At 36.8% G+C, this 23,303-nt stretch overlaps 1 protein-coding gene across 1 annotated transcript in view; it reads left to right on the top strand.

The window, feature by feature from the left end:
* NBEAL1 (neurobeachin like 1) overlaps window positions 1-18,620 on the top strand; it is an 88,375-nt gene extending 69,755 nt beyond the window's left edge. The window contains exons 39-55 of the mRNA XM_050899674.1: window positions 935-1,030; window positions 1,134-1,258; window positions 2,514-2,654; window positions 2,751-2,881; window positions 4,142-4,251; window positions 4,830-4,947; window positions 5,661-5,758; window positions 6,093-6,209; window positions 6,710-6,799; window positions 7,803-7,912; window positions 8,552-8,724; window positions 9,179-9,273; window positions 11,221-11,337; window positions 12,000-12,161; window positions 13,264-13,412; window positions 14,119-14,254; window positions 16,808-18,620. Of these exons, the coding sequence (XP_050755631.1) occupies window positions 935-1,030; window positions 1,134-1,258; window positions 2,514-2,654; window positions 2,751-2,881; window positions 4,142-4,251; window positions 4,830-4,947; window positions 5,661-5,758; window positions 6,093-6,209; window positions 6,710-6,799; window positions 7,803-7,912; window positions 8,552-8,724; window positions 9,179-9,273; window positions 11,221-11,337; window positions 12,000-12,161; window positions 13,264-13,412; window positions 14,119-14,254; window positions 16,808-16,909 (2,070 nt within the window). The 3' untranslated portion in view covers window positions 16,910-18,620. The remainder of the gene's footprint in view (window positions 1-934; window positions 1,031-1,133; window positions 1,259-2,513; window positions 2,655-2,750; window positions 2,882-4,141; window positions 4,252-4,829; window positions 4,948-5,660; window positions 5,759-6,092; window positions 6,210-6,709; window positions 6,800-7,802; window positions 7,913-8,551; window positions 8,725-9,178; window positions 9,274-11,220; window positions 11,338-11,999; window positions 12,162-13,263; window positions 13,413-14,118; window positions 14,255-16,807) is intronic.
* Window positions 18,621-23,303: the final 4,683 nt, after the last annotated feature.

Genomic DNA, 23,303 nt, shown 5'->3' with positions numbered 1-23,303 from the left:
CTTTAGTCCATGATCTTGAGTGCACATTTTGGAACTTCTTTCACTACACGTGCAAATAATTTTCCATGCTACCTTTTCATGATGGGGCTTTCAACAAAGCCCATGTGAAGATTAAGCAGGAAATACAGTCTTAAGGGAATTAGTAGTATTGGTATGGAAGGAAAATGTCAAAATGTATGTATTACCCTAAACAAGGATAAATTTTTAAATGTAGTAAATGTATTTTTATCTTCCATCTCTTTATGCCACAATTATTGTTTTCTCTGAGGGAGGAAGCTTTACAAATGACTTTCAAAATACTGAAAATACTTTGTTTTTTCTTTGTTTCCCTAATGATAAAAGCTATCATGTTGTATATTTACATAAAGAAAATATCGTCTATAATGAAATGTATCCATCACACTACGGACAGATATTGAGCCCTCCTGAACACAGCTCTGTCTGTTCTTTGGTTTAAAATATAATAGTGAAGCAAAGGCGCAAGGACAATGTTAGTTTACAAATTCCTGTACCATTAACCAATGGGAGAACAATTTATAAATAAGTTTTGACCTTAGAACTCTAATGAATTTCAAAGTTCTGTTCCCCTTTTTCTCAGTACCTGTTTACCTGCTGCCTTTGTTTCTTTCATTTCTGTTTTGCTTCTCCTTTTTTATTCTGAGGCTGCTAGTTGTCTGCTGCCCTGTATTTAAAACAGTACTGGCATCAATCAGGGACATGATTTCAATGAAATATAGGTAGCACAGTCACTGAATCAAAGGGAAAATAAACTTCATTAGGAGAAACTACATTTGGACTTTCATACCATTCTTACAGTCTTGTGCCTTTCACTTGCCAATACTGTCCTCTGGCAGATAAATACTGACAAGACATAATTTTCAATAGTGGTATCTTTGATATAGTGACTTCTATTGTATCTTTTTTTGTCCTTCAGAAATGGGTGAATAGAGAAATATCCAACTTTGACTACCTTATTCAGCTGAACACAATGGCAGGGCGAACTTACAATGACCTCGCTCAATATCCTGTGGTAATTAAAAAAATTAATTTTTAATTTTTTGCCAAATGTATGTATTTTTTCTGTTTTGAAAGATGGATTTTTAATCTTAATTTGATCTTTGACTCTTTTTTAGTTCCCCTGGATTTTACGAGATTATACTTCAGAAGAACTGGACCTGAATAATCCTGCAGTCTTTAGGGATCTGTCCAAACCCATAGGGGTGGTAAATGAAAAGAATGCTAAGGCTGTGAAAGAGAAGTATGTATTCGAACACTCAGTTATATTTCTCTGTCTTTTCTGAGCCTGCAGGCTAATAACACATTTTAAAAATAAAGTTGTGGCAGTGAAATTTTTAAAAGCTAGTTTTATAACATCACAGATGCATTTGCAAAGGTTGTTGATTTGTTGTTCCTGCTGCATTCAGATTAGTTAGCTTATATGGCACTGAGAGGACAAAACTTACTGTTGTAAATTTTCAATTGTTTCTCAGATGTGGAGATAAAAAACTGAAAGGCTATAGAAATGCTTCATTTAATGGCCCAGCAGCTTGAAGACACATACTGTGTCCCATGTCTGCTTCAAGATAAGGAATGTGAAATCATACTGATGAGTTGAGCTGCCTGTGCTACCTGAGAGGTAGCATTGATCCTAAATCTGTGCTTCCTGCTCTTTTTTCAAGCATAGATTATTATCTTTGAAATAAAATATAACTTAGTGACTTCTAGCAACTCCTCTGTAGGTAGGAATGACAAGTACTTGCACCCACACATCAGTGTAGCAATCCTTCCTTTTTTGCTAATGTGGGGAGTGAGTGTTCTATCATACCAGATGAGACTTGTCAAGCATCTTCCAAAACCAAGTTTCTTCTGAAAACTTGGAACATGGAGGATTTTCTTTGAATGATTAGGCTCTATCCCTGACTGTAATGAAATTGGTTCTCTAGCAGTATGTTTAACTATAATTTCTCTTATTAGCATTGTGACACTGAGGAATATATCAGCCAGATGGGGGCATAGTACTGTAGAGTGCGTTTGCCAGTAGAAAAGGAAATGAGCATGAGTGTTAAATAAATCTCTTTTCTGCATCCTGACAGTCACACACACACACTTTTTAATTTTTTTTAAATCTTGCAGGAAACTGTGAAAAGTCCCTTCAATAATAAATATTCAGCTTAGCGATGTGGGGATTTTTGTCTGTTGTGTAAAGTCATGCTAAATCAGGCCTGTCTTGCCCTTCGTTCAATTTCTGACAGCTAATAGCAAATGCCTAGGGAAGAGTACAAGAACAAGTATGCAAAGGCTTCATCTGGTGTACATTTCTGTCTTTCAGCAGTCTTTTGCTTATGGACTTTCTAGGTCAGAATTGGAATCCTCATGTTTAGTAGAACTCAATGTATTTTTCTCTTGTAGATTGCTGTGATCGTTTCTTTTGAATCCTTGCGTCCAATAAGTATAATCCACATGTAAATCAGCTGTAGTGCTCAGTTTTATTTATAAAGATTTATTTCTTTTAGATATGAGAATTTCGAGGATCCCCTTGGGATAATTGACAAATTTCACTATGGGACACATTACTCAAATGCTGCTGGTGTCATGCATTACCTCATTCGGGTAGAACCTTTCACAACACTTCATATCCAACTTCAAAGCGGCAGGTATGCTGCGACCAAATACGCAGCACCTTTCTTTTTCTTCCTTATCATTTTACTGAGAGAGTGATCAAAGTCTAACCTGAGTTTTCTGATCCACAGATTCGACTGTGCTGACAGGCAGTTCCACTCTATTCCTGCTACCTGGCAGGCGCTCATGGACAACCCCAATGATGTCAAGGAACTTATCCCAGAGTTCTTCTACTTCCCAGAGTTCCTGGAGAATCAAAATGGTAAACTGACTGCTCAGAATATTCTCATAGAAAACTGTTCTTGTATTCTTCAGAAAAGAATTGTTACAACCGTTTGTGAATGCTTTGGAACATTTCTTATTTAAGCTTTATAGTGTGCTTATAGAAATTACTTTAATCATCATGCTGGCTTCAAACTGTTTAATGAAGACGCCCGTTGTGTTAAGCAGCAGCCTAAACGTTGTTTAAAATTCAGACTGGGGGCTTAAGGATGGCTAAAGATAGTGTTATTTACCTGATGTAAAATATCAGAGATGCTCATTTGGATATTTGAAAAAGTTAGCAATAGTTAATACTGATTAAATAGTTAGCAAAAGTTAATACAGATTAATTAGTATTCTTTTTACTGGGTTCATTGGGTGATAGAGTTTGGACATCTTCAAACATGTGAGGTCTTTTGTTTGTTCTAGGCAACCAGCATATTTTCTGCTTGTTACTGTTATTTTCCAATGCAGCATTAAGTCACCTGATTTTAGAGCCAGTAAGGTTTCAGTTCCCATCAGAAGTAGGAAAAAAAAAAGCTGTTTCACTCATATATAATGTTGGTTGAAAAGACAGCATCCTGCATTCTGATATGAGACTCCTCGCCATTTTTTAATTCACATTTATTGCATAGGGAATTGTTTCTCTACTTATTAGACAATTTAAAACTAGATTTGTATGTTTGTGCTGCTGCTAATTTAGTCTGCTAGCTACAATCTACTAGAGCTTTAAGTTACAAAAATTGGAAACAGCCAAGTCATGCTTTCAAAAGTCATTTAAATGTTTAGAGTTGTTCTAATGAAAGCTGATGGGATTTAAGACTTCTTGAAAGCCTTGATTCTACAATCATTTAAACCTATAAGTAACTTAATTCTTATGAATAACCTCATTGAAATGTTTTGGACTCTTAATCCTGGTAAAACAAAGCAAATGCAGATATGTTTACAGATAGGTGTGTAAATGATTAATGCTACTTTTTAAGGTTGGGACTTCAGCTTTGAAGTCATTTAGGTGCAGCTGCGCACCTAAATGACTGCACACCTTTGGACAACTGTTACCCTGTATCATTTAACATTTTAAATGTTCAGAGCAGATTTTAGCCTCCTGTGTCAGTGGTAGGGTTGTTGGAGATTTACATTAAGAATTTTTCAATATTCTTCCCTTGCATTGAGAAAAGAACACTTTTTAATCTTTATTGAAAAATCAAGATATTTTAAATACCTTGTGGTAACTCTTAAAATTCTCCAAATTATTCACTAGGTTTTAACTTAGGTCAGCTTCAAATATCCAAAGAGGTGGTAAATCATGTTGTTCTCCCCAAATGGGCCCACTCCCCGGAAGACTTCATTTATAAACACAGGAAGGCTCTGGTAAGATGATGTTTATATGCGTGAAGTAATGATAAAGAAAGTACACCTACACATTGTCACTGTGGCTTAAGTGTGAAATACTGGGACTGCATTCGAACTAGAGTTGTGGTTGCATTTGACATCACAAGTACTGTTAGAACTTCCAGTTAAAAGCACTGTGCATGTTGATAAAATGCTCAAAAGAAAAAAGGAAAGAGCCTGAAGATACTAATCATTTGGGATTTTGCTGCTCTAAGAGATAAAATGCAGCATTAGGTGGGTTTAGGTGATAAGGCTTCCCTTGCTTTTTATAGATTATTCTGTATGGTACTAGGGAACTAGCAGCTTACCTTCCCTTGCACAGTTGCATTTCAATAGTCTAGATGTGCTGCTTTGCTGTATTAATTTTCCCTCTTACCTGGCAGTTACTGCCCTTAACACACATGGATATTCTTATGCTTCTGCCCTATACATTGGTATATACCTAGTTTGTGGATACCCGTAGTTTATGAATTAAATCTCTTTCACAGAAAGTAGTAAATACTTCAAGAAGGGAGCAATACTTTTCTTATTCTTACAAGAGCATTTTTTCCTTCTAGGAATCCGAGTACGTTTCTGCTCATCTTCATGAATGGATAGATTTGATTTTTGGCTACAAGCAGAGGGGACCAGCTGCAGTGGAGGCGCTCAATGTGTTCTATTATTGTACTTATGAAGGTACAAAGCAGCATGCTCTCTTGTCATTGTCATCAGACTTGTGGGTTTTCAGTATTAGCCAGAAAACACTTGATTTGTGAGCATGCCATACAGTAGCATATGGTAAGGCAACAGAATTATAGATTAAATATGGCAGCATAACTTGTAATTTATTATCAAATAACCAGAATATTTGATGCTTTGATCAGGAGTTGTGAACCTGAAATGTTAATAAAGTATTTTTTAAAGGAGGGCTGTTCCAGTTGCTTGTGTTTTATTTCTAAAAGTGCTTGGGGTTTTTTGTTAGTTTCTCATTTGCTTGCTTAAAAGCATTTGTGGAAAGAGGTTTCTTGTGGTTTAGGAGTCAAGGCAAGCTGCTTAAAAACAGCAAATATTGAAGACAAATGTTAGTCTGTTAATTCCAAAGGTGAATTTTGGGTGGCTTTTGTGTGCAACTTATTGCAAGCATGAAGTGTATTAAATTCATTTGATAAGACAAAAGCCTGCAATTCTTGCACTTACAGATACACTTAAAATTCCACGTGCAGAGTGGAGTTTTCAGGTTGTATTTTATATGAAGGCATTGTTTGGAGGTTTTTCTGTGGTAAACGGTGATAATGCTGCAATTAATTTAAGTTTGGCAACATTTGTTGACCATATTGGTTCTCAATAAGTTGTTTGAATTATGTTCTTTTTCCTTTTTTCTACCCTTCATCATTCTGGTTGTGATCCAGGGGCTGTGGATTTGGATGCTTTAACAGATGAGAAAGAAAGGAAAGCTTTAGAAGGGATGATAAACAATTTTGGGCAAACTCCCTGTCAGCTGTTAAAGGTAATGCTCTTTGTTCCCTCTCAATCAGACCTTTGTGGTTAAATCCAACTGAGTTAAAAAGGACTTCTGAAAAAATGAAAAGATAACGGTTTGTAAGATAATGGTTTGTGATTCTAGGAATGTTAAGTCTTTGCCACATTACCATTTGTAAAGGTCACAATGATGGAAATTTATCATACCATTTTCAAAAGAAATTAATGTACTTTAAGAAGAGAAATTAGGTGCTTAGGAGTCTGTTTTCCTATTGATTGCTAATAAGATTCTGAGTATCTTATGTGACTTGAACAAACTGATGAATGTCTAATTTGATATTCCTTCAAATATTGTCTCCTAGGAACCCCATCCACAAAGGCTGTCAGCAGAAGAGGTAGTGCAAAGACTAACTAAAAGTGACAGCTCTACTCTGAATCTCTTCCAACACCTCACTGAACTGAAGTCATTCTTCATAGAGGTAGGTGTGTTACTTGAAATTGTTTAAAGTCTAATGTGAAACTTCTAATGTACTTGAAACAAAAGGTCACAACCTAGATGACAATAAACTTGCTTCCTATTTAAAGAAAGTATTTTAAAATGCAATGTTTGTAAAATGATCTCTGTCTTTTTAGTTAGCTTTGTAGAGGTTGAATCCCATAAATTTGTATCTGCTGGCTGCTTGTGTGGGTCTTGTTTGAGTATTAAGTTAGCCACCACAACAGGAAAGCTAAGAACATCACTGGTGGTGTCTGAGGACTCACTGAACTTGGTAGCTAAACTCACTGATTCAGGACAGAGCCAGGGTTTCATTTCTGGTGTTTGCAACAAAGCTTACCTGCGTGAACTGAATGTGTGTGTATCAGACACTGACAGGTCTGACATTGATTCCAGAGGCTTTGGATCTTACTCTTTACAGGTTCTAGACTTGTCCTTTAGCTCTTAGATATAATCAGACCAAAACCATGTCCTTTCTCTTAGGGAATCAGTGATGGTGTGCCCATTGTCAAAGCTGTTGTCCCCAGGAGTCAGTCACGTTCCTTTATTTCTCAGGGAAGCCCAGAGATCTTGGTGAGTTGCATGTATCAATACTGTTCTTAGACTACAGACAGTCAAATAGGGGTTTTTTTTTCATACAGCTTGTAGAGAAACACTTCTTCACTTCCTGTTCAAATGTGTTCCTTTAACCTATAATGAATGTCAGCTATAAGTTAAATATTTTTCTTCTGTAGAGAAGCCAGGCTGATTTGTTGAATGTCATTTAAGAGCTGATGAGACATGAGTGTAAGTTGTGGTGAAGTGTATTGTAAATTACCCACTTCATCCACTTCCACGGTAGCAATCAATTTCCTAATGCAATGCAGCCCAGCTTTAAAATGACAGGATTGAGTTATTAATAGCATCATTATGTTTATCATTACTTTCCAACCCATATATTAAACTATACAGTATGTGGCATATACACACTCCAAAGGCCTGCACTGTTCCTAAAATTAACTTTTGCACTGACTAATACAGGTGCTGGTACTATGGCAGATCGCCAAATGATGGAAGGAGGAGAGTGTTGTTGTATTTACATTTGTATGTATGGTCTGCATACTGGCCGCTGTGCAATAATACCTGTGTTTTGCAGGAAAGAATATTCTTTTCCAATATTCCTGTTTTTGTAGGTCAAACTTATTGTCCTGGCTTAATGTGGTATGTGCATATGTCATTTGGAATTTGGACATGTCTAAAATTCTCATTGTGTTTTTTCTAAATATCTGATGAAAATAACCTCGAATATTTAGATTCCTGTCTTACTTTCTCAGAAATAGAACTGTAGTACAATTTTTAAAAAAAAATCTAGAACATATACTATTCTAGCTTGGTAATATGTACCACATGTGGATTAACTCATCTGAGCTGGAATTTTTTTATTTGTGGGGGGAGGGGTGTGCATGCTCTTTTTCTTTGTGGTAAATTCTCAAGAAGCCTATGCTGGATTTTATGCAAGCTCCATTACCATCAAAGGGAAGCAGAAAATATGCCTCTGGGTTTCACCAATTGTTTTTTTTCTATCAAACTTTTTTAGGTAACGGCAAGTCTGAACTGCATTATTGGAACTCATGGTTGGCTACCTTATGATAAAAATATCTCCAACTATTTTACATTCATCAGAGATACCACAGTGACAAATCCCAAGTAAGCAAATGATAAGGAGAGGTGCAGATGAATGCATCTACAGTAATAAAATACAGTAATTGTTCAACAGTCAGTGGATTGTGCTGTTTTCATTGGCTGAGTTTTCACCTAAGAATGCATCTTCTGATGTTCAGTAATATTACCTCTAATCTGTAATACTGTTCTAGTAAAGAGTTATGTAAGTGGCATTTCAAGATTCTTCATTCTCAGAGCTACTGCTAATTTTTTTTGTAATTATCAATCATAAAAACTCATCTTGGAATCAGAGATGGGCAGTCTGCATACTTTCTTACACTATAGTGTAGGTATGTGTGGTGGTTTTGTTTCTTTGGTTTTTAGAAGATTCATTTTTTTCTTTAGTGTTACAATACTTAGTAGGGACATGAGTTATCCATACAGAATCAAATTGCATAAAAGACTGAAAAGATCTAAGGTGAAATCTTGCTTCTACTTGCTGATGGCAGTGAGAATTTTGCCATGGATATCAGGGGGCCAGAATTTCACTTCTTTATTTTTTTTTTTTTTAGATATAGACTCTTCTATAGATGGAATTTCTTATTAATTTTTAAGGATATAGGAAGTGCAAAATACATTGCTTTAAACTAAGCTTACTCTTAACTGCTCATCATTTGCCTACAGAACACAACGCAACTTGAGTGGTCCTTTTGCACCGGGGCTGGAGATCACCTCTAAGTTGTTTGCAGTCTCCCATGATGCAAAACTGCTCTTTAGCGGGGGACACTGGGACAATAGCATCAGAGTGACATCTCTTACGAAAGGCAAGCTGATTGGACAGCACATCAGGCACATGGGTTAGTAACTCTTTATATTGTGAAATGAAAGGTTTTATGTATTGTACCTTGATGCTTGGTCTTTTTGGAAAGAATTACAGCCAGTGCACTTGGGCAGACAAGCATAGCAGTTATAAAGGAATGGCAGCGTAAGAACAGAAGAATACTTGAACCATGATTATATGTAAATACTTGAGCATGGCTTTTTAGTTATTGTAGTGATGGTTTAATGTAGTTTCAAAATAAAGCTTGACTGCTGTGTTTAGGTAGCAAAGCTGATTAAGTCAGGTTGGTACACCTGGCTGTACAATGACTTCATTGTTTAATACAGTCTCATCAGCCCTTATTACAGTGGAACATTTCATGCTGACTGCAAATCAGGATACATTGACATATTGCATGCACATTGTCACTCTGTGGGAAATTAGTCTTAAATGTCTATGTGATAACTTCCCGTTTTCTCTCCTTTATCTAGATATTGTGACCTGCTTGGCAATAGACTACTGTGGAATTCATTTGATTTCAGGCTCCAGAGATACTACCTGTATGATATGGCAAATAGTTCAGCAGGTAGGTTATTTAGGCGTATTCTGAGAAGCAGTTTCTGAATGCTTTTTTGTGCTTCTCTGTTTTGCTGTGGTGGTTTATTGATTTCCTTTCTTTCAGGTTTGCAGGGAAGATAGTCCACTAAAATTGATTAGCTTAGTAATTTTGTTACTCCCATTGTCTTCTGTGTTTGAAATATTCACTATACACATTAGCTACTATATAGCTGAAGTACAGTATTTTAGAGGCACTCTTAAAGACTTCATAGATTATTTTCAGGATAGGCAAATATCCCCGATGGTACAGATGGAAGAACAGAAGAAGAGAGATACTGCTTGAGAGTACCGGAATTAGTCAGAACAATGTTTATAGTTGAGGTTTTTTATGTTTCTAGGCTGCTGTTCACCCCAGTAGTTGCATCTTAGTATTGCATTTCCTCTATGGGAAGTACTGATGACTACACTAGGAGTTAGCAAAGACAACACTAGTCTGTTACCGAGACTTACGCTGGCTTTTTAGATTCTTTAATATTGGTCTTGTACTTCCACACAATGAAAGTGGTTGTGTGATGCATGTGTGTATTTGCACTCAAAATGTGAGGCCATTTCCATTGTTATGCATTTTAAATGTTCATTTCTGATTGCTGCATTACAGTTATACAAGTAGGATTAACTGCAGGGGGAGCTGTCATGTTATGGACAGTACATTTGGTCAGGTCACCTTGTTCTCACCATTGAACTAAAGTCAGCACATTAAACCAGTACAGTGGTGCATAACTGCATGTGTTTTTGTGGAAGCTGTCTTTATGGTGAGAATATTTATAATTCTTTCAAGAAGTACTTTGTACCAATGGTGCGTGGTCAAAAAGGTGAGACCTTAGTGCTCACAACAGTATTTTTTTGTCTCAAGTGAGGATAAATGTTGGAAACTTTTTAGTTTATTTATCTTTTCAGTGTGAGTTAAATAAGTCATCCTCTGGAGATTATCTTCGTTTAGAATTACTTTTTCTTAAGATTTTTAATGTATTTTTAATGGATATATAAATGACGTTGTATGTATTGTAAATTCTTCTTGTGAGAGTTTTATCTTGCTCTTTACAAAGTAGCAGCAATGGACTGCATAGTGTCACTTCCATTCTACTTGTCTGCTCTGCATTGTCACCTTCTTTCCCAGCTCTGTATTTTGACACTTGTTCTGCATTCCTGCATGCTTCAGGGCTTGACTGGCAGTCAAATTTCTATCACAGAAACGAGAATAAAGAGTTCTTTGCAGAACTGTTTACTGTACCTTCTCTCTAAGCACAGGTCTTGCCTTAGAACTCGTTTGAGAATAAGTCTGTATATGCTGACAGTACACTCACTGGAACAAAAGTACTAAATAATTTTGACACCCTGCAGTGGTGGGAAAATGACTATTTTTAATGAGCATTACTGCAAGATTTCCTTTGCATATCATACTACTGGTAGTCACTGAGAAGGATTATTTCCTTACTTTTCCTTAGAAAGTGGAATAGAGTTGCTGTAATTTTAAGCAAAATAGCTTTCAGCTTCTTTAAGCTTGGCTGTGAAGATAGTACTTAATTCCAGGGTAAACTGTAAGAATTGAACAAGCCCGGATACACAGGTGAAGAAAAAGTGGGTGGATGGGTGGGTGAACAACTCCTGTTCGGACTGCTCACTGTGGCACATGCACACCTGGACATCTGAAGGGATAGAAACAAGTCAGCTAAGTAACTCTGTCTTTCACATCCACATAGTAACTGTATGTTCATTCATTCTTGTGATTTCAGTAAATAGGGCTGCTGACATAAAAGGCAATAAATTGAAATTGGAATGGGTGAGTTATGCCTTTGGTTTTGGCCTATGTCAAATATACATCTCACACAACTGATACTGAAGATACCAGAAACTTATTTTTTGTTTGTCCTTCAGCTGCAAGAGAATGTGTCATTGCACTTTTTGTTACTCTCAGGGAGGAGTGCCTGTAGGCCTGGCACCTAAGCCATTACAGATCCTTTATGGGCATACTGATGAAGTTTCGAGTGTTGGCATCAGCACTGAACTGGATATGGCCGTGTCAGGATCCAGGGTAAGCGTCCTCATACTTTTCCCTTCTTTGCCTCTTCTCTACTCAAACCGTAGAGCATGTTTGAAGTTGATTAAGAATAATACAAAAAATGAGACTATTTCACTTTTGCACATCAAGAAGATATGTGCTGTCTCCTTTGCTGCCTATTAAATCAGGCTGTCTCAAACTGCTCTGCACAGCATAGGCCTCAGCTATCATGTTGTGTTATTCTGCACAGATGAGCTTTGACATGTGTGGACTTATTTGGAGATCTTAAGCTTCTCATAGAAATAATTCTGTGCCAGTTTCTTCCCTGCTTCCTTAACCTTGACAGTTCTGTGCAGCTTACTCATGCTTTACCTTACTGTACTACACTGGCAGGCTGCTGAACTCTGACTCTGTACTGCACATAATGCCTACTCATAAATGTGACCTATGAAATGGCTGATTTGCTGCCTATCCATCCCCTCATGCCCTGTTTGCATTTGCTTTTTCATATGCCTATAGTGCATGGCCTTGAGGGGAAGGCTTCTTTGTGTAGAGTTCCTAATGCTCAGGAGTCTTGATCTCCAGTTAAGGATTTAAGTGCTTTCAAAATATTCTCTCTGTATTTAAATACTCTTTCTGTGTGTTGTGGTAGCTTATCCGCTGAGTAACAACTTACCTAAATTTCGTCGCTGCAGGATGGGACTGTTATTGTCCGCACTATTCGGAAAGGTCAGTACGTGAGGACTTTGCGACCACCTTGTGAGAGTTCTCTACTGCTGACTGTTCCCAACCTGGCTGTGTCCTGGGAAGGCCATATAGTTGTCCACACCAGCATAGAAGGAAAGACTACTCTTAAGGTACTTAGGTTCATGGAATACCTCTGTTTCTTTCACTGAAGACTTGAATCATGAATGTACCTAACTTTATCCTTATTTCCTAAAGTATTTTTGAGAGCCAAAAGGCTTTTTGAGCATGCTGTGTCTGTTTCCTTATTTTTTTATTTTGCTAGCCAATTTGAGTGAAATTTGATTAAATGATAAATCGCAGACATACTGTGCTCCTGTGAGTTTCATGAAAATCTCCAAACACCTGCAAGGAAGATGCCCAAGCATGCACTAATAAATCTTCCTGGGAGAGCTGCTTTGGGGAAGCAGCTTTGGGAAGCTTTGGGAAAACTGGGGGGAACAAGTTACACTGTGCACAGAAACAGAGGCTTATAAGGGGAGCAGTAAGTTCTGGATGCAAGATGCCCAGTGACTACACTGATGTTTCTTAGTTTTGGATTGGAGAGAGAGTTATAAGGTTCACAGTGTAGCTTATTCTGTCTGTTGAGTAGCTGTGTAGTTGCTTTAGTAAGGGTAGAACTGTTATCATTTCTGTGAGCGTGGGAAATTTCTTGGAAGTCAAATTTATTGGATGCAGGCATGCTAGCTGCATTGGGAAGATGGGGACAGAAGAGACCAAGGTATTGTCAGGCTGGAAGAACTTAAGATGGTTGTGTTAGCTGCGTCTTTAATCTGTGAAGAATTCATTGCCTTGTCCAGAAAATGCTTCTAGATCTAGCTCTGTGGAAATACACCTATTTCCTTCTGCTTTTCAATTTGGGGTGGGGGGGGAGGGAGGATGGCAGCAGGGCTGAAGATAAGAGTGCTCTCTTCCTTTCTTCTTCCTTAACAAAACCCCTTATAAAATAGTGACCTGTCCATTAAATCCGTGGATGGTTCCAGAAAATTTGGAATTGATTAGGTGGATAGGTGAGATGTTACCATGTTACATCAACAGGTAACGAGGAATAACTTCAAAAAATTCCATACGGGACATTCAACGAGGAAACTGTTGTCAGCAATGTTATCTGTGGGTTATTGCCCAAGTTAGCTCCTGTTAGGGAGCTAAAGATACAAATAATACACTCTTAATCCAGTCAGTCCTCTGTGACAGGTTTATTTTTTATCTATTCAGGATAAGAATGCATTACATCTCTATTCTGTCAATGGAAAATACCTGGGTTCTGAGACTCTGAAGGAGGAAGTATCAGATATGTGTGTGACTGGCGAGTATATCGTGATGGGCAGCTTACAGGGATTTCTTTCCATACGGGATCTCTACAGGTAATGTACCACCCACCATCAGTAGATTATTATTGAGATGCAAATATAAAGGCTTATTGAGAAATGGCTGTGTAATGTGGACTTTGCTTGGTGCTGTAGGTGGTAGCCATTGCTTTTTTCTGTGTTCCTGAAAAAACTCTTTTAAGGGGGAACTAAGATAGGGAGAAAAGAAAAAATGAGAGGTTGTACCAGACCCCTTTCTTCCCAAGCATTTATCCCAATTATACACCTAGAACTGACAGAATTTAGGAAGAGCTGTGTCTGACATTTGCAAGCTGTGATTGTCCCCATGTCTGATTAGTCACTGGGAGCTCAGCAACTGCAGGATCAAGCCTCATGTAGTTCTGCACTGAGTTTTAAACTCCACTTGCTGCTACACTCTGTAGAGCTCTGTTGCTCCTCAGAATGGGAACGATCTTTGTCACTTAGGCAGTTGTGGGACTAATGTTACTGTTCTTCAGGGAAAATGTCTTAATTTACTGACTTTCCGATCCATGCCTTGTCTTGTTATTGGAGCTCTATTCTGGGGTATGATTAGATCGTTCCTTAGGAGTTTACAATAATTGAAATTGCAAACTGGATCCTCGAGAAACTGTGTTTTATAGTGCATCCTGTGGACAGCAATTTCAACTGCAGTGTGATTCTTTGCAGTATGTGCAAACAAACACATGATGTGCTTTCTCTATGTGGTTTTTGTTCATTTCAGCCTCAGTCTGAGCATCTCCCCCTTAGCCATGCGACTACCAATTCATTGCATTTCTGTCACCAAAGAGTATAGCCACATCCTTGTTGGCTTGGAGGACGGCAAGTTGATTATCGTTGGTGTTGGCAAGCCAGCAGAGGTAAAACCCACCATCAAGAACTTTTTCTACCGAACAGTGGGAAGTTCATTTATTTCTGCTTTCCAGTTGAGCAAGAGGTCTCCTCTATGGCAGGGTAAATTTAAGAGCAAGTTTCAGTTTTCAGTGGGAAAGAAATAACTTTTGAGACTGCTCTACTGAAATTTCTCATTAAGAATCAAAAGTATATAGGGATCGCAGATGGGAAGCTCAGCTGGACTAACTTCCAGACTTTATTACTCACATCTGAATAAGCAAAGTCATAGTAGCTTACCTTTTCTGAACATGATAGTGTTGTCAGCCACTTGTTGATGAAATAATTTTCCAGAAGAAAATTGCAAATGAAAGAGAGCAAGCTACGTTCTTTATTTTTTATGGTTTCTGTCAGATGTCTTTTAATATGCATTGACTGACATTGGGGAAGAAAAATACTACTACTTTCTGTTCACAGTCTCTAATTGCAATGCACAAAGAATCACTTGTGTAGGTTCCCAGTATGCTCTGTGCTCCATATGATGAATATAAACTTGTTGGTACTGCATATGCAATATCAAATACAGAGCATCCATCTGTCAAATAGCTATGCCCAATTTTTCTTGTGCAAAACATAGGTTTTGCTTTAAGTACTACTTGTTATGACTTTCAAAGTACTTGAGTACTTGATCTCAGTTGTGCTGCAGTGTATTTATTTGAAAATATGATTATCACTTTTGCATGACCTTTAGTACATGCCAGAAAAGTGTGTCTTAATTTTATATTTAAATTGTGAAAACAGAGCGACTTTATTTGCCAGTATTTTAAAATGTTTTAGCTAGGAGATACATAGTTTAATATTTGAAACAGGCTTCACACAATGGTAGTCTGGTTTTTGCTTGCAGCGGATGGGGAGGGGAAGTTTCCACTGACTTCCAGTTGGACAGCTTTTTCCTACTGTAGAATTGACAAAGAGCTGCTTATGATGTGGTTAAACATATATTTGTAACAGCAGTTTTAAAGTCACTGTAATTTCTAAGCTTCCTATTCCATAGAAAAGATCTTTTGTAGGCTTATGTGTATCATTAGACTGAAGGCTTTTTGTTTTTCTCAGTTCTTAGTTGTATCTATTTTTCTAACTATGGAGAAAGTGTTGTTTCAAAGACTGGATTCCTTTTATGAATGTAGAGGCTTTCCAATGACTTTTTTTCAGGATTTTCTGTTTATAATTCAGATGATCTGTAAGCTTAATATCCTTGTAAATAGATTTTTAAAAAAACCCACAAACATATAAGGAACAACATTATGTCCCAGATTTTCTAGTTTTCTATAATGGCATCAATCAGTATATTTGAAAAGCATGTGTATATGGGGTATTTATTTGTTGGTTGATTATTTGTAGTTTGGAAGGAATATATTAATTACTAGAATTTTATCCTTACACAGAAGACAGTGTTGTAGTTCTGGCTTTCGGTGGTGATACTGATCCTTAGGATAAAGGGAGAAACCGACCTTCTTTATTGTGCACAAAATGAAATGCTGCTTGGTATTAAGATTGGCCTTTAGTGTTTCTGCATTGACAGTATCCAGTATGAAATGAAATATAATAACTGTTTTTGTATTTTTAACAATTATACTTAGCTGTTTGGGATGTTGCAGAAGTCTGGGGGATTATCACCTGTTAGTGTTAACCCCTGTCAGCACTGTGCCTTTTCTAGAACACTGCTGCTGTGATGATACAGTTCTTAAGCATGCTTAATTTGTAGTACTAACTGCTGGGAACTGTTCTCAAGCTTGTGCTGTTAAGGCATGCATCTTGTTTATTAAACTGCAAGGGATGTCATAACCTAATCAACTGCCAGGCTGATCACTCCTGGCCAATCATAAGCGTTGTGCTTAACGAGTAAATTAAAACAGTTTCTTACAAATTGTTGTCAGATTGCAGACCTACCAGATGCTGGATTTAATATGGCCTCTGGTTGCTTGTTATCTGTCTCTACTTATGGAATATTCAGTATGAATTATTTCCGGTTTAAATTTTACTCTGAGCGCTTCACTCAGGATCTTTGGAAGATTGTATAAATTTGACACCAGGAGATAACCTTTCTCTCTTTCCTTCATTCAGCCATCACTGCTCTGCATTTGGTTATCTTTTCCTTTTCACTTCTAGCAATTTCTGTTTGAAATCTCTAAAATAAAATGTCCTTTCTTCTAATTTGGTTTATTTTTGCTTGACATTCACCTCTTTTTTCCTTCCTATCAAAACAGCAATCTAAACACTGTTTCTAAGCCGTTTGAAGTAGGTTAAGTATTAAGTACGCATTACTTGGCAATATCCCTTTAACTCTTCAAAATCAGAGAAGACTGTGATTAGTGTTTTGTCTGTTGTTGTTTGTCAGTCCCAAGAATCATCCCTATGTGTAACTTTTGGTTTGTCTTCAAATAATTTTTGTTGGTGTAATTTTGTTTATGCAGTACATTGTAGTGTCTGCATTTCACCAGAATCAGTGTCTGAATTCCTTTTTAATTTATCCACCTTATCCCTTCCCCCTCCTTTTGTTTCTCTGAATTACTTTTAAACAGATGCGCTCAGGTCAGCTTTCCCGAAAGCTGTGGGGATCAAGCAAACGGCTCAGCCAGATTTCGTCAGGAGAGACTGAATATAATACTCAAGATTCCAAGTGATTGCTGCTTCTACCTTCTCTCATGGATTCCAGAAACATGTTTAATCTTTTGGTCACTTTAAATGTATATCTCAGCTTTCAGGGGCTTGATTCTTAAGTCTGTTGAAGATGAACCTATGGTAGAGGTATAGTAATAAGCATAAGTACTCACGCAAGTTAGCTTGCTTGCATATTTTTCCTTAACTGTGTTGACTTGGTCACAGCAGAATCCCTCTCTAAATAGCTGCTAAAACTGTGTTTCAGAAAAAAAGGAAAGGGGGGGAAAACAAACCACAACAAACCCCAAACCTCCAAACCCAAGCTTGCTAATTGAATTTAAGATAAGTAGCATTTGATTTAAAGCTGAATAGGCCCAGATGCTCCTTGATCACAAAGAAGATATTTGGCTTTACTTTGACAGCATTGTAATTCCCCAACAGTAAATTAAAATTCTGGCAGTTGCAGTGGTTGGATTCAAAATTGGGATAGCTGACAGTTATGACCTTCTCAATATGTTTTTTTAGCCCAATGAACAATTTATTGCAATTTGTTCCTGTAAATGGCTATTGCTATCTTCTTTTGTGTAGTTCCAGTTTTAGGCTGTTCTGCAAGGAACATCTGTGTTGCACTACTTGATTATCAGAAATTGTTTAAAGTACAGACACGAATAACTTCAAAGGAGTTGAAGGTGGTGAAGGAGCTGAAGGAGGTAGGAAATACTTGCTGCTGAAAATTATTTATATTAAGTAGACTAAGACACACACCAAGAAATCCCATAATATATTTAATATCTTGAAGAAATAGAGAAAGAATCAGTATCTATATTGGCCAAAGAGCAATCTGCTTCATTAGTAAGGCAACTCCTACAAACGAAAGATAAATTTCCACTGCAAAATCATTTAAACAACATTGCAGCACAATTTAATTAAATAGCACCTGTTTTGTTTCTTGGCTTGGTGTTCACCAAACCAGTTGTTAGCCATATTTTTTTTTTTTCTGTAAAAACAAGCAGGGAAACAGGTAATGTATCCATTTTCAAGATGTGTTTAAGACCTGGGAAAAGAAAATATCAGATCCTTACATGCGCTATATCCAACAAAATAGTTATGGATTGTATGCTATATTTTGGAGAAGCCATTACTGATTTTTTTTTTTGGTTCAGCAATATGTGGTGATAGAAGGGTGTGTGTTTTCCTATGGTTCTGACATTTTTATAATGTTAATGATTTAAATGATAAACCCCATACTGTTAGGAAAGCCTGGTGCTGAGGGGAAAAAAAAGAATTTTTGGATCAGCGTGCGAAGGTATGTGTGCATGTGTATATATGTGTGTATGTTTGTGTGTGTATATATGTATATACATGTATGTATGTCTATTAAAAGGAGAAAATACCATGGGGTAAGGGGAGTGTAGATATAAGGCAGAGCTATAAGTGATTGTTAGCTAGTATGTTCCCTTTTGGCTACCCCTTTCTTCCCTCTACCATCACTTTTCTTGTTATTTTTATTTATTTATGGAAATGAATGTGTGTTGTATCTCATATAAATGTTATCAGGTATTCCCTGTGGCTGGGGAGCTGTTGAACTACCTGAGGAATTCCATAATGTATAATCTCATTTCATTAACTTTTAGCACAATATTTATTAACTTTGTAGAAATAGTAATACCTCCTTACCCCACAAAAGGATAATCTTTACAAGTTCTGTTAGTGTCATTAAAACTGCTTTCTCCTCCTCAATTTCTTTACTGGGGTGGGGGGGGGGGGAATCCCTCTTAATGACTGATTAGTGTGCTGTGTAAAGAAAGTTGCGTTGCTTTTTCTTAACTTTTGTAAATGAAATAATAAATCAGACTAGTGAACAAGTGGGTCTATGCATAGTTGCAATATTCTAACTAATCACTGTGACAGACTGGGATCGTCTGGAAAGTTAGGAGAAAATAAGAATTATTTCCCTTTGCCAAGAGAGCATTACATTTCCAAAAGTAGAGTGGTGTGGGGTTTTTTTTTTTCAGACTCCATATATGTAAAAAAACCACATCCCATATTTTCAAATAAGCTATAGAGAAGTGAAAAATACTATTTTTAATCAATTACCTATCCAGTAAGAATACTAAGGATACTCTGGAAGTATTGAGTGTGTATATGAGAATGTGAAGTATGTTTTTCCATTATAATTTCATGAAGAAGGGATTTCAGGGGAGCTCTTTTGAGAGCAGTTTAGAAGAATTTCAGCTCAGAATGTGAGATTTTTCTGTGTTATGGGAAGTTGAAAAAAGAATTCATTTGGGGCATTGAGTTTGATGGGTTTTATAAGTATGCATATATGTTCTGTTTAAATGCATATATGAGGTTAAGTGTTTACTTGCAGGGTAAGGGGCAGGAAATTATGGTGTTTCGGGCTAGCAGAATCAAGTGGAAAAATTGAGGAGATAGGTCTTTTGTAGTGTTTGGTGAGAGCAGAGTTTTCTTTTTGTCACTTGCACAGAGGCATTCACATAAGGGTTTGAAAATGTCCTACTGTGGGTTAGGTATGTTTATACAACAGTTGAATTAATGTTTTTAGTAGTTTAATATTAAAGAATACTGAATACACTGTGTCAGTTTAAGTAAAATAGAATGTAGTTGCAATAATTGGGGATGAAAGAATTTATGGTGAAGAGCTTTGACATTTGAATACCATCGTTTCAGTGCATCACAGGGATTAGGTGATCTTCACAAATACCTGGGACAGGTTTAAATGTGGACAGTTCTTGGGCTCTCAAACTTGAGGCTAGTTTGTGCTCAGCACAAAGCAGCAGAATGAGGAGGGGGACAGGTGAGCTCTGAGCTGCTTCATGCTCTACGCAGAATGGCAACATCTGGTCCTTGAGGATGGGAGGTATACACCGTCACATGCTTAGTGTTCTTGCCAGAGGCCCTCTGGAAAGATCCCCATAGGTTTGAAGGTCTGCACTTTGCCTTTATCTAAAACCAGCTTTAAATAAAAGATATAGGTGGTAAGTGTGAGCATTAGCTGATATTTTGTTTCTTTCTGTTTTAACTTATTTGTATAAGTCTTTTTAAAGAAGAAAATAATTTTTCTGATCAGCTGTTTAGGTTGGTTGAATTGCAGTCTGTTATGCAGTGCACTGAATTAGTGAACTGACTTCTATAATTCTTTGATTTTCTCAAGTCAATAAAGCTTAGGATCACATTTTGTTTTTCATGTAGAACAACACATATTGGTGAAATAATCTTATCCTTTGTTTTTGAACTAAGATTTATTTAAGTATAAAAAGTAAAGCTGTGAGATGAGAATTCTGATTAGGAATTCAGAATAAACAAGTCTTAAGCGATGGTTGTTTCATAACACTACATTTGTCAAGACCTTCTTGGTGGAATCTTCTTGCATTTAATTTTTGGAACAACCCTAATGATATTTATCAAAGTTTAAGATATGCTTACCTTTGAAGTTGAGTAAGTAAGTAGGAGTGTAAATATATATATCTAAAAGAAACTGAAAACTGACTCTCTTTTCATACCTGTATATAAATGAGATCAAGTAGTTAGCAGTATTGAGTAACTTCTCCATAGCACAGTTTTGAACTTGCATACCAAAGGATATTTAGAAGACATCTCTCCTTTATTTCAAGTAAAATGTTCATTAAATTTCTCTTTATCAATTTACTTATAATTCTTGATAGTATTTTTAGTTGTCTTTTTATCTGTAGTGAAGAATCTCATCTAGTCTGTGCAGTTTTTGTACTATATTAGCATTCAGAAAGTGAAATGTTTGCTGTTCAAGTTAGCATCTGATTTATGTGAATTATTCTATATCTATATACTTGTTATCTAATACTCGCTCATAGGATATCTAGAAACCACGTCTTCTATCATCCATGTACCCTACCAACACCAGCACAAAGTAATAATCCCAATCTTAAACTAACTGCACTTCTTCTGATGGTTAATACACATTGCGGAAATTAGGTTTTAGGAAGCCTGTTGGATTTAAAAAGAAAAAAAAAAACCAAACCAACAACACACATTACAATTGTTTTGCTAATCTGCAACATTGATATAAACAAGCTTTTTTCACCCTAGTATACCTGAGATCATGAATATTATCACAAGGTTTATCAAAGTCTTTACAGGCTTTAAATAGTCTAGTCAATTGGCTGCTTTATAAGGATCCTCTTTAACGTTGTATTTCTGTGTCCTTTAAATGCAGTGCAAAGAACTAAGTTTCTGTACTGTAAAAATTCTGTATGGGACTGGTAACAGTCCTACATCAGTCTGCTTTAAGATAGTCCTGCAGCAATGATAAATTTATTATTTGTAATACACAATAATTAGGTAGGTCTTTTAATTCTTGCCGTAGTCAATGGGAGCTGTATACCTCGCTTCCCTAGACCATGTCTCCCTCCTCCCTGTTTCCTCTGCAAGTCTTTCCCAATCTCAATTAACAAAATCATTAGAAAATATACGTACAGCAACCAGATGCTTCACAAAGCTTTTACTGTGTATGTGTATTTAGTTGAAAATGTGTATCTCTATACAGATTATGGTATGGTAGGGAGCTTTAGAGCTAGGGAGGCGAGTAGAGGAGATGTCAGCCTCCTTCCACTCCTGCATTGAGAGTCTGTGTAGACACTTTGTATTGTCACCTGAAGGCACTCCTCTCTTCCACTGTTGAAGGCACCTTGCTGGCTAGGTTAGATGCTGAGGCTAGGTGCTGTGAATATTTTATTTTTTTTCCTTTCAAAGAATTAAAAAAAAAAAAAAGCACATATAAATGCATATCCTAATGTGAACCTAAGGCCTGATCTAATAAATACTGTTACATGAAAGCACTACATAGGGTTATATTTAATTGGGTGGAAATTCAAGCATGTGCTTCAGTGCTTTCTAGAATGGGCTTTTCATGCTTTTTGGTTTAAAAGCTATGTTGGTTTCAGCTGTAAACATGACACTTGTTAGTAGTCTCCTTTTGGGGAGGGTAATAGCGTTTGTGCAGTCATACGCATGTGGATTCATTGTATACCAATGTTAGACTCAACTGAAGTGTTTGGAAGATGTCTTTCCTTCCATCTCAAGGAGCCAAATTCTCCTTATTACTAATTGCACTTGTTAGCACATACTTCTAAAGGAAGCAAGGGTTTTCTGAAAAGCTACTGCAGTTAAAAAAAAAAAAAAAAAAAAAAAAAAAGGTAAAACACTATTGTCCCCTTCACTATTATAGTCACCAGATGGCTGAATGCAGAAATGCCTCTGAGTGGCAGCATAGCATGCTCTGCACAGTTTCAGTTGAGTGCTATTTATCTTACTGCAGTCTTGAATACCCCATATGTGAGGAACTGCTTGTAGTATTTAATCAAAGGTACCCTTTGTTGAGTTTTAATTCACCTTTTTGACGTGCATCTGTGGAAGAAAACTGGTGTGTCTTTCTTTTAGTTACCATTTACCCAAATGGCCCAGATAAAATAGGTGTGTCACTTTTTTTCTTCAGGAGAGAGTTCCTCCAGTTGTGTGTTCTTTCTGTTTTCATCTACTGGACTTGAGAAATTTGGCAAGTATTTCCAGAGGTTAGGTCTGTGATTATACTCAGCACAGACACAATTTTATAACACGTCTTCTGTCCCAGAAGCATGATTGTCAGTATAGATTATGGTTTAAAGCTGCTAAGGTGTTTTGAGATTGCAATATAAAACATCCAGCCATATATATCATACATCTAACTGAACTTAGAGGCCACTTGTTTATTTAGCTTCCTGTCTAGTCAGTATTTTTCTTGAGGGAGCCATTTTTTTTGCCTTGAAGTAACTTTTAAAAATAAACTTCGTCTTGCACCTGACAGTACTGCTTTAGTCATACGTAGCTGTGAGCTGTTGCTTAAAGAAAGCCATGAGGAAAAAAAAAATTCAAGGAAAACTTGCAATACGTGTTCTGATTCAACCCTTCACTATGCAGGAGCAGCTTAATAAAAGATCAGAGAAATGCTGCTTGTAAGACTTACCTCCCTTTGGTCAGTGTTTTGATGGAAGGTGTGATGCTACTCAGTTTGCTTGATGAATTTTTACTAAAGCTAATGAGGGAGTGGAAACAAAGGCCTTACAGCAACAGTTAACCATATCTTCTGATAATTCTTACAGATTGTGCAATTATGTGATTACAAATGGATTTTTAAATGCCAAAAATGCCTTTTTTAAAAGAGTTAAATGTTAGGTCTGAGGAGTGTTGGAAATACCTGCTTTCAAAAATGAGCCTTCAGGCACTGTAATGAACTTGCTGTTAGTTTTCTGTGCAATATCTTTTTCCCTTCTGGGTGCTTTAGGATTATACTGTATGTCTTATCTTGTTTTGATCAGTATGTTTTAAGAGTGTGTATATTGGCTAATGATGGATTTTTTTTTTCTGTACAGCATGGTGTAAGAT

This window comes from Gymnogyps californianus, chromosome 7, assembly GCF_018139145.2.
Source record: "Gymnogyps californianus isolate 813 chromosome 7, ASM1813914v2, whole genome shotgun sequence".
NCBI lineage: Eukaryota > Metazoa > Chordata > Aves > Accipitriformes > Cathartidae > Gymnogyps > Gymnogyps californianus.
This window is presented reverse-complemented; position numbering and strand designations above follow the sequence as displayed.